The following is a 12,056-nucleotide window of genomic DNA, read 5'->3' on the forward strand; positions in this document are numbered from 1 at the left end:
ATTGTATATCCTTTTCTAGTACATGCAACCATTGAGAATCATAACAATGCTAAAAATTAGAATTTAGAGTGAAAAATTTTACCTCACCCTTTTCCCAGCAAAAAGATACAAATTTGGCAACATGGAAACATTTGGGGAATTTGTGTCAGTTTTGCTGAATTGTTCGTGTAACAAAAATTCCAATCAACATGTTCTGATTCTAAAGGACTTCTTATTTTGAATTTTTTCAAAATTTCATTTAAAATAATGTGAACCACTCAAAAATTAAAAAAAAAAAAATCACATTGAACAAAACATTTCATTTGACTTGAAATGAATATTTTTCACATTTTTGGAAGGGCTAGTGAACTGAAAGTCAGTTATTGTGTCCATTTTACTAACTGTGTCTTTACTAGATCTCTTATATTTTAGAAGTTAAACAAAAATAAAAAAATAGCAGGTCACAATTTTTTGCAGGTTAAACACAGACTAGATCAAAACACCACATCAAACTAGCACAATTCAAGTATAACATTTCCCCTTTACTATTACCTCTTAGTGCTCAAGTGGTTTCACACTTAGTGGTACTCCATTGCTTGTGTGTCATAGCTCCCTTAATGGGGCACAACAGGTGCTAGTTTACCTGTAGAGTGGTTCTACTAGCCTGAGCAGATCTTTTACAAACACAAGGCCATAGAGTCATACTAGCAACAAGTGACATATGCTATACTGGTTCGCGTTAATAAAAGTATCACATATACACAAGCAGCAAGGTAATTCATCCTCTTTACTTGGGCACTGATTAAGCCAGAGTTGAGGGAAATATACACATTTCTTGCACTATATGTTTAAAAAAACCCCACAAATTGCAGAGAGTAACAGACATAAAACAGATGGGAATAAAAGGCAAAAAACTGGAACAGCTTTGGAGTGAGGGGCTTCAGCCGTCGATCTGCACTTACTCCATCTCTCTATACCCTACGGCCATCACACTAATGTCTCTGAAATCAGGACCAGTCCTGGGGATGTTTTCAATTCAAGTACATCTTTCTGAAATTTGTAGGACTAGTTCTGCCTCAGATAAATCCACTAGGCCCAGGTCTCATTGTTCAGTTCTTGTGTGGTGACAGGTGGGGAGGCAAGCATGGCTTTACATCATCTTTCTGCCTCTCGTATTCTCTGCCATTTCAGTGGCCTGCTTGGTCTCTAACATAAGTTAGAGTAGCCCCGAGGATGACCTGCTAAGCTACCCAGAGCATACTGTACTCCAGCCATGTCCCTTGCTCTACCTGCACACCCTGTGTGTTGGGGGCTGCACAAGGGGCACTAGAAACTCATTCCTCCGGTTCTATGCCAAGAAGCGAACCACCTCTACAGCTGGTGTATTCCTTAAAGGCTGTTTCCACCCATTCTAAGACTCTTATGCCTGTGGTGAAGGTAAAGGAAGCCACTGGGAACTGGTCTCAAAGACTCAGAGAGAAGAAAAAAAAAAAAAAAAAAAGTCTATACGGCACCTTCTCAGTTCATGGTGTTGAGGGACAGGGAAAGACTATAAAGCAAGGCCTATGAGGAAATGCCAAGGTCTGAACATATTCTCTACATCAAGATTTCTCAACCTGTGAGGTTCTAATGTTTTTCCAGGAAGGCTAAAGCCAAAAGGGAGAGGAATTCTTTTCTTCTTTTTTCTTCTTAGTAGCTGACACTTAAGATTGAGCAGACACTAAAGCCTCTGTGGCATACGAGCTATTCAGTAAAGGTTTCCAAGATTTGCTGACTCCAGGTATGTCGCAACCAGCTGTAATTTCTTTCTGCACATGGTAGCTTATCTGTTGCCCATCGTTGCACCTGTAACCTGGGCCTGGCTCTGCAAACATTGACATAATGACTCCCCATGGCAAACGATTAGACAAACAATGAGGTGTTCTTTCCCTTGTCAAGAATGTAGGGGGAAAAAAACCTCAGGAAAGATGTAAAGAGCAGTTATTTCGATTAGTTACTGGTGGCTGATTAGAGTAGTGATATTATGAGATAAGATATCAGATCAGTTCAGAAATGGGGCAACCCACCCAAGTTAATTTTGGTATAAATTTTTCTAGGAGATACTGGAGAGTAGACTTTATTCCTGTGGCTGGATTTTTAAAATAACTCAGCACCCAGCAGCTTCCATTTATGCATCTACATGAAAGAGACAGGTTTTCAAAAGGGTTTAGCAACCAGAAGGATTAGTTGCTCTCAACGGGAACTGCTGGGTGCTGTGCACTTCAGTTAGGGTCAACTTTTCAGGGATGGATTTATGAACAATGAAGTCAGTCCACGCAACGCAGGGAAAGGGTCTGTGAGGCTGTAGCCATCCTTCCAAGCCAAATGCTTCCATGGTATGCATTTCACTGAGTCTGTGCAGTATGTTAAACTAAATGAAATGCTAACATTGTACTGTTAGTAGCACCGTAAGCACTGGCAGAACATTACAGTGTGTCATATTCCATGGTGGGACTTACCCATGCTGTAGATTCTGGGCTAGGATTAGCCATTTGACAGGAGATTCTCTTTGGCAAACCCAAGTCCAATCTGTCCAATAGTTCAGTGGTTTTGCTACAGAGAAACCCAAACAGAGTTGTTAGTGCTTTCTTGAAATATAAATATAGTCTACAATTGCACCCCTAGATTCTAAACTAGATTTATCGTGACATATCCAAAGAGCACCATAGCAGGAACAAAAGGTTTGAGAGTTAGATAGAATGAAGTGGAACATCAGAAACAGAACTGATGTGATGGATAAAGCATTTGTTGGGAGTGATTTGTTTGAAAGAGAAAACGCAGAGCTATTTCTGCTTTAAAGGGGCCTTTCTCTACCATTTTCAATCTTATTCTGATACACATTCTATCAGATTTCACCATCAGCAGCGTATAATTGCTTACCTGAATCCTCTGTTTTAAAGCCTCCTACCAGCATCTTAAATGACAAGATTATTTTAAAGTATTTTTCTTCAAGCTTAGGACAATGAACCCTTACATCAAATTTTTTCATCTCTCTACTGGGTTAAACAAAATCCAGTTTATTAGAAGAGTTATTCTTGTCTTGAATTGAAATAAAGCTGTGCAGCATCATAGTCTCTGTGGATAGGTCCACTGGTCAAACGGATGACTTTACCAACACATGCACCCTGCACCTGATTTTCAAAAAAAGCATCCATGTAACTGTGTGCCTAATTTCATTCCATTAGGCAAATAGTTGATTCGCATGCTCAGTCATGGTAGTCATGCACAGGCAATATAAAAATGAAGCCAGATTTTGCCAAGGAAGATCTTCATGCAAGCATTGATGGGCACAAACCAGACTTTCCTGACCTCCACCGCAAGTTGCCCGGTATACCTGTTATTCAAGTCTCTGCATGCAGGTATGATTGGGGGTGAGAATGTGTTTGATGGTTTGTAGAGATTTATTGAATTTAACCTTGTGCTGCACTATATTTTTTTCATAGCTGTGCCTAGACGCATTCATAAGCATATTTTTTTAAAAACCTGAGGAAAAAAAAGAGATATGGATTTGGGATACACTTTGGCAGATTATAGTTTCATAAAGAAATATATGGCAACTTACAGCACAGCCTGCCCTCATAGGTTTTATAGTGTTTATAAGGAGACTATGCAAAAGAAGCCCTTCCTCCCACACACAAATGTAAAGAGATAATCTGCACTTCTCAGCTTAACAAAGTTTAGAAATGCATATAAAAACTCCACTAGTATCTGTACATTCTCAGGCTTCTGGGCTGAAAAACAAAGTGGTACAACAACATTTTATAATGTTGTACACCATCTGTGCCCAAATGCAACAGACTAGAAACAGTGTAGCTAATATGTAAGAGACAACTGCAGCATTTTGTGGCCTGTTGCATATGGATTCTGGCAGTTGGATGCACCACTCAGCCACGTTGTTCCCTGCAGACTGGGCCACTTACAAATGCTTTTTTAAAAAAAGAATAGTGCTTACTACTCAATCCTGCTAATGATAAACAGCACCAGTCCCAGCAGTAAAGTCAGGATCTTGCTGTATGCTTGTCTGATTCTACCCTCAGCATTCCCCCGTCCCCAGTAGATTTGTTTTTCGTCTTTAAATGCTGCTGCATTCTTTGTATTACTCTGAAGAGCATGCTAGCTTATTTTGACACTGTCATGATATAATTCCCCACTCTGAACCTTAGCGTCCAAAAGATGGGGTACCAGCATGAATCCCTGTAAGCTGGATTACCAATTTAGAACCTGTAGCGCTGCCATCAACCAGGAATTCCAGTGCCTGGTACACTCTGGTCCCTCCCAAAACCTTGCCCGGGGAACCCCAGGACCCAGATCCTCTGGATCTTAACACAAGGAAAGTAAACCCTTTCCCCCACCCTTCTCTCTCCCAGGCTTCCCCTCCCTGGGTTACCCTGGAAGATTACTGTGATTCAAACTCCTTGAATCACAAAACAGAGAGGAAAATGTACCTTCCTCCCTCCTTCTCTCCCCCTCCCAGACTCTCCCTGAGAGAGACAGTAATCCTAACACAGAGAGAAATTAGCCACTCTCTCCCCCTTCCCTCCTCTCTCCCCACCAATTTCCTGGTGAATCCAGACCCCGTCCCATGGGGTCTCACACCAGAATAAAAAAAATAATCAGGTTCTTAAACAAGAAAAGCTTTTAATTAAAGAGAAAAAACAGTAAAGATTTCTTTTGTAAATTATAAAAATGGAGTAGGTACAGGGTCTTTCAGCTATCAGACACGGGAATACCTCCAGCCTAATTATACAGTACAAAATTAAATTCTATTCAGCAAAAATTAATAATTTGAACTCCTTCCAGCCAAATACACAATTAAACTCCTTCCAGCCCAGAATCACAATTAAACTCCTTCCAGCCAAATGCACCATTTGCAAATAAAGAAACAAACATAAGCCTAACTCGCTCTTATCTATCTAGTACTCACTATTTGGAATCTATAAGAACCTGTATTCAGGGATTGGAGAGAAACCTGGTTGCACGTCCTGGTCCTCTGAGCCCCAGAGTGAACAACCACAAACACTAACAGCACACACAGAAAACTTCCCTCCCTCAAGATTTGAAAGTATCCTGTCCTGATTGGTTCTCCGGTCACGTGACAGCCAGGCCTACTGAACTTATTAACCCTTTATAGTCAAAGAGATACAAAGTACTTCTGTGCTATTAACTTTTCTTATCTGTTTATGACAGACATTATGCTGAATTACTAGTGTAGTCATTTCAAACCCAAGATGAGCTTCAACGTAGTCAAGAGGATCTTAACACAGCAAAGAGGGAAGAGAACCTGGAGAGACCAAGCAGCATCCAAATAGTGTCATAGTAGTTTTTTTTTTTTCCATACTGGTAGTTTCCTAATTTTATTAGTCATCAAAGCTGTGAGCTGAGCTCTCTACTGGTGTAGCTCTTTGGCTTCATTTGTGTTACACCAAGAGAGAATTTGGCCATTTCTATAAAGTGTTATACAACTTTAAGAGGGACAGTAATGTCAAAATAATATACACTATTTTAACAAACCCAACCTGTGACGTTATCTGATTAAATACAACCATGTAGATCACTGTTCCTACCACTGTTATATAATTGCAAAAAATCTTGTACAAATTATGTCAAGTAAGGTGTCTATGGAAAGGTTATGATTTGCTGAATAGGATTATGCTATTTGTATGCATTTATTATTTTTGTATTTGAAGATATGAGTATTGGCTCTGTATCCGTATTTGCTCCTGTGGTAAAGCCCACAAGGTATTTAGCCTGCACATCTTGAAAGGACTATTCAAGTTAAGTGGCCCATCAAGGGACACTCAACTCAGAATGGACTATGGAAGACGCCCATCTACGCCTGAGGAGCTTTCATGTGAACAAGTGATAATGGCCTCTGTTGTGACTAAGTGAAATCATGCATGGGCATGTGACTTGCCCATGTGACTCCAAACACCCTCTTTTTACCTGCAATTTTCCACTAGCTGTGCTGAGGGCTTTGTTTGAAACAATGAGTTTCCTTCCACGTGGCAGAAGTCAGAAGGCCCTGGCAGTGGCAGATTAATGATTTTGCCACCCCTAGTCCCTGAAATAATTGTCGCCCCGCCCGCCCCTGGTGCTACCCTTTCCCTGCCCCCATTCCAACCCGTTCCCCAAAGTTCCACCCCAACTCCACCCCCTCCCTGCCCTTATTGGATCCCTTCCCCAAATCCTGGCCCCAGCCCCACATCTTCCCCCAGTGTGCTGCGTTCCCCCCCCACCCCCATGAAACAGCTGTTTCGCGGATCAAGCGCTGGGAGGGAGGGGAGAGAAACAGGACACGGCGGCATGCTTGCAGAGGAGGCAAGCTGGAGCAGGGGAGCTTCTCCGTGAGTGCTCAAATTTGCTGCCCCAGGCCTAGACCTTGTCAGCCTAGGCAATAATACACCACTGAGCCCTGGACACATCTCCATTTTGCCTCTTTCCTGCTCAAACCTCTGGAATATGAACTTATACTAATGGGAGCATTCAAACCAAAATGACTGAGGACCTTCCAATGATTTGGAAGCAACCAGAGACTTGACTTAATCCAGCAGTTTATTCCATCACTGCTGCGAGCCTGAACCAAGAACTTTGCAATTATTGTATGTATTTGATTCCTTTAACGAATTTTAACTCTCACCTTTCTTTCTTTTTATAAATACAACCTTTAGATTTTAGATACTAAAGGATTGGCAACAGCATGATTATTGGGTAAGATCTGAGTTGTATATTGGCCTGAGTATGTGGCTGGTCCTTTGGGATCAGAACATTTTATTTGATGAAACTGGTTTTAAATAACCACTCATCTTTCAGTCTAGTGTTTTTGGTGGTGATACAAGGACTGGAATGCCTAGAGGAAACTGCTTTTCTGACCTCTTGTTAGCCAGTGTGATGAAACAGAAGTTTAGTTTTGTTGCTGGTTTGGTGTATCTTATGGGAGAATAACTATCAGTTTAGGGGGGGATGTCTGCCCTATTTCTCAGCAGTTTATCCTGAATTTGGTATTTTCAGTGGTGACCCATGGAGCCATGGTGACACAACCAACCAACCAACCAAATAAAAAATCCCCACAAAATTCTTATATCTGTAACAAGCAACACGTTAGATTATTCAACGTAAAATTTCATAGACAGCAAGAATGAATTTGACTTATGAACTTGTTTACTTCTCTAGCTGGGAGAAATGCCAAAGCTTATCTGATCAACCTCCCTTGATATTTCTAATCAATTTTACTTTCAGGGTCCCATGCACTTACAGAACACCGCATTTTGGGGTGTTGCCGATACCACAGGAAGAGAGAGTTAGTTTCAGCTCAGGAGGCATTAGTCTCCCTGTAGACATAGCACAGAGCCAGAGCCAGCCTCCCACACAAGCAGCCATTACAGTGGTGGCAGTTCCAGAGCTCCTGATGAGATGGTAACACTTCCATACCCTCAGCCGTGCTGAACACAATGCCATCAAGAGCTTCAGGAACAACTCTGACATCATAATAAAAAAGGCTAACAAAGGAGGTGTTGTCATCATCATGAATAAGTTGGAATATGAATAAAAGACGGTTACTCACCTTTGTAACTGTTGTTCTTCGAGATGTGTTGCTCATATCCATTCCAGTAGGTGTGCACGCGCCATGTGCACGTTCGGAGACTTTTACCCTAGCAACACTCGGTGGGCCGGCAGGGCGCCCCCTGGAGTGGTGCCGCCATGGCACCGGATATATACCCCTGCCGACCCAATGGCCCCTCAGTTCCTTCTTGCCGGTTACTCCGACAGTGGGGAAGGAGGGCGGGTGTGGAATGGATATGAGCAACACATCTCGAAGAACAACAGTTACAAAGGTGAGTACGTCTTTTTTCTTTAGGTGTTGCTCATTCCATTCCGTAGGTGATCTTCAAGCTTCCTAGGGAAGGTGGGGTCAGAGCAAGACGAATAAATATGCGGAAATGCTATTTGAAATTGCTGAGCACGAAGGCAGGATCGTCTCGTGATTGTTAACCAGCGAACGATAGTGGATTGTAAAGGTACGCCAGGACAAACAGGGAGCTGCCCGGCATATGTTCTGGATGGGAACCTGGGCCAGGAAAGCGGCGGACGAGGCTTGAGCCCGAGTAGAATGGGCGGTGAGGCGGCCAATTGGGACGTGAGCCAAGTCATAGCACGTCCGGATACAGGACGTCACCCAAGTCGAAATCCGCTGGGAAGATACAGGCAGACCCTTCATACGCTCCGCCACTGCTATGAATAGCTGGGGCGAGCGTCTAAAGGATTTAGTCCTGTGGATGTAGAAGGCAAGAGCCCGGCGGACATCCAGGGTGTGTAGCTGTTGGTCCCGGTGGGATGCGTGCGGCTTCGGGAAGAAGACCGGTAGAAAAATGTCCTGGTTAATATGCAATTTACAGAAAAAACAAGAGAATCGCTAGGGAGGTGGAGAAACAGTTAGACTGTGCTCCACAGTTCCAACGACCGACATGGGCGGTAAGAAGGAACTGAGGAGCAGCGGGCTGGCAGGGGTATATATCCGGTGCCATGGCGGCGCCATGGCGGTGCCACTCCAGGGGGCGCCTGCCGGCCCACTGAGTGTTGCTAGAGTAAAAGTCTCCGACGAATGTGCACGCGGCGCGCGCACACCTACTGAAATGGATATGAGCAAGCACTTGAAGAAGAGGAGGCTTCTAGGCAGCTCTCTAACTCCACATTCTAAGGCCATTATCCTCTGATCCCACTGATAATTACCAAAAGAAACACAACCATCTGCTCAAGACACTCCCTGAAAAAGCACAGGAACAGATCTGTACAGACACATGCCTAGAACCCCAACCAGGTGTATTATATTTGCTACCCAAGATCCATAAACCTGGAAATCCTGGAAGCCCCATCATCTCAAGCATTGGCACCCTAACAGCAGGATTGTCTGGCTATGTGGATTCCCTCCTCAGGCCTTACACTACGAGCACTCCCAGCTATCTTTGAGACACCACTGACTTCCTGAGGAAACTTACAATCCGTCGGTGATCTTCCAGAAAACACCATCCTGGACACTATGGATGTAGAAGCTCTCTACACCAACATTCACCACAAAGATGGACTACAAGGCATCAGGAATAGTATCCCCAATAATATCACGGCAAACCTGGTGGCTGAACTTTGTGACTTTGTCCTCACCCACAACTATTTTGCATTTGGGGACAATATATACCTTCAAGCCGCTGGCTTGAAGGTATATATTGCTATGGGTACCCGCATGGCCCCACAGTATGCCGAACATTTTTATGGCTGATTTAGAATAATGCTTCCTTAGCTCTCGTCCCCTAACACTCCTACTCTACTTGCGCTACATTGATGACATCATCATCTGGACCCATGGAAAAGAAGCCCTCGAAGAATTCCACCATAATTTTAACAAGTTTCCATCCCACCATCAACCTCAGCCTAGACCAATCCACACAAGACACTACTGTGCTAATAAGCGATGGTCACATAACCTCCACCCTATATCAGAAACCTACTCACTGCTATACTTACTTACATGCCTCCAGCTTCCATCCAGGTCACACCACATGATCCATTGTCTACAGCCAAGCTCTAAGATACAACCGCATTAGCTCCAATTCCTCAGACAGAGACAAACACCTACAAGATCTCTATCAAGCATTCTTAAAACTATAATACCCATCTGCTGAAGTGAAAACACAGATTGACAGAGCCAGAAGAGTATCCAGAAGTCATCTACTACAGGACAAGCTCAAAGAAAATAACAGAACGCCACTAGCCATCACCTTCAGCCCCCAACTAAAACCTCTCCAGTGCGTCGTCAAGGATCTACAACCTATCCTGAAAGATGATCCCTCACTCTCACAGATCTTGGGAGACAGACTGGTCCTTGCTTACAAACCGCCCCCCTAACCTGAAGCAAATACTCACCAGCAATTGCACACCATACAACAAACACTAACCCAGGAATCTATCCTTGCAACAAAGCCCAATGACAACTCTGTCCACATATCTATTCAAGTGACACCATCATAGCACCTAATCACATCACCTAATCACTCCATCAGGGGCTTGTTCACCTGCACATCTACCAATGTGATATATGCCATCATGTGCCAGCAACTCTGCCATATACATTGGCCAAACCAGACAATCTCTACGCAAAAGAATAAATGGACACAAATCTGACATCAGGAATCATAACATTCAAAAACCAGTCAGAGAACACTTCAGCCTCTCTAACCACTCAGTGACAGACTTGAAGGTGGCAATTTTACAACCAAAAAAACAGACTCCAAAGAGAGATTGCTGAACTTGAATTAATATGCAAACTGGATACAATTAACTTAGGTTTGAACAGAGACTGGGAATGGTTGGGCCATTACACTAATTGAATCTATTTCCCCATGTTAAGTATCCTCACACCTTCTATGGGTCATCTCGATTATCACTTCAAAAGGTGTGTTTTTTCCTCCTACTGATGATAGCTCATCTCAATTGATTGGCCTCTTACAGTTGGTATGGCTACTTCCACCTTTTCTTATTCTCTGTATGTATAAATATCTTCTTGCTGTATGTTCCAGTCTATGCATCCAATGAGGTGGGCTGTAGCCCATGAAAGCTTATGTTCAAATGAATTTGTTAGTCTCTAAGGTGCCACAAGTACTCCTGTTATTTTTGCGGATACAAACTAGCATGGCTGCTACTCTGTAACCCAAGGCTGTGGCTTTAGCTACAGTCAAGGTCACAAGCCTCAGCATAACGGTATAGAAAAGAAAATACCTTTTAAAAGAAACTCAACTGAGCTGCATTTAAAAAAGTGTTAAAAAGAATATAGGATCACATAAAGAAACACTGAATTCTACGCAACTATAACACAAGTCACAGAAGTGCAATGCCTTTGTATTTGCACAATATATGCTATTACCCAGTGCTGTGTGCTCAAATGAAAGTTTCTACTGCAAGACACACACACAAGCATGCATGCCTACTGCAGGCCCTGTCAGATTCCTCATCTTCAAACTGTACAAAGAGTAATTTTAAATATCATTCTATGTAATTTTTTGAAAGCTAATAGAAGTCCCTGTATTTCTAGTCAGAGGTGGGATTATAGAAAGCAGTGGGGATTATAGAAAGCAGTGTAATAAAGTCCATTGAATTTTCAGCATACTGTTGATACTCCCAACAAAATCATGATCTACAAGAGATTTAGGCCCCAGTCCTACAACTCAATCAATATTGGCAGACCTCTAACCTCTGATCTGACTGCAGCATCAAGGCCTAAAATTCCTAGTCATCATTGTAATGGAATGTTAATCTATTATACTGTTCAGTCACCAGGTGGTAGTGTGTAATACCTTATCTAAGCTAACCTCAGCCATAACTGGCAGAACATTAAAGGATCTTATGATAAGCACATCTGGTGTGTATAAGCAAGCTCTGTAGCCAGTCCATATCTGGTACAGAAGCACATGACATGGTGTCAGGAGTAAACTAAGAACAGAAACAAAAGAAAAATAGCAACAAAGGTTGCAGGATCTCATCAACATGCCAGTCTTCAGTGCTCCAGACAACTTCAACTTGGACAAATTCCAGAATGGACAGACTAGAAACATTATTTTGCAAGATTTTGCATTGCTACCAAGCTTCACAAAGAAACTGGAAATATACAGGTATCTTCTTTAATTTATGTTATGGGGAAGCTGGCAGACCGTATCTTTAAATCCTTTGACTTTAATGAGGACAGCCACAAAGATGACTAGGAAAGAGTTCTGGCTATGTTTGATGCATATTTTATACCCCAGAGAAATGTGGTTTATGAAGGAGCATGTTTTCACCTGAGAATTCAAGAACCAGGGGGAAATGTTGAATGTTTTATAAGAGCTCTGCATACATTGGCTGAAAACTGATTTTGGGAAAATATAAAAAAACTTGATGGTTATTGGGCTTACAGATAAAAACCTTTCACAACAGCTACAGTTAAAGAGAGATGTGACCTTAGCACCAGCTATATAGATAGCAAAGCACTCAGTATCAATCAAGCAACAGAACAA

General features: G+C 42.4%; 1 protein-coding gene across 1 annotated transcript in view; it reads right to left on the minus strand.

Annotated features, from left to right (window-relative positions):
• EPSTI1 (epithelial stromal interaction 1) overlaps positions 1-12,056 on the minus strand; it is an 84,247-nt gene that overhangs the window by 25,569 nt on the left and 46,622 nt on the right. The window contains exon 7 of the mRNA XM_032781772.2: positions 2,478-2,571. Coding sequence (XP_032637663.1) covers positions 2,478-2,571 — 94 coding nt within the window. The remainder of the gene's footprint in view (positions 1-2,477; positions 2,572-12,056) is intronic.

This window comes from Chelonoidis abingdonii, chromosome 1, assembly GCF_003597395.2.
Source record: "Chelonoidis abingdonii isolate Lonesome George chromosome 1, CheloAbing_2.0, whole genome shotgun sequence".
Classification (NCBI taxonomy): domain Eukaryota; kingdom Metazoa; phylum Chordata; order Testudines; family Testudinidae; genus Chelonoidis; species Chelonoidis abingdonii.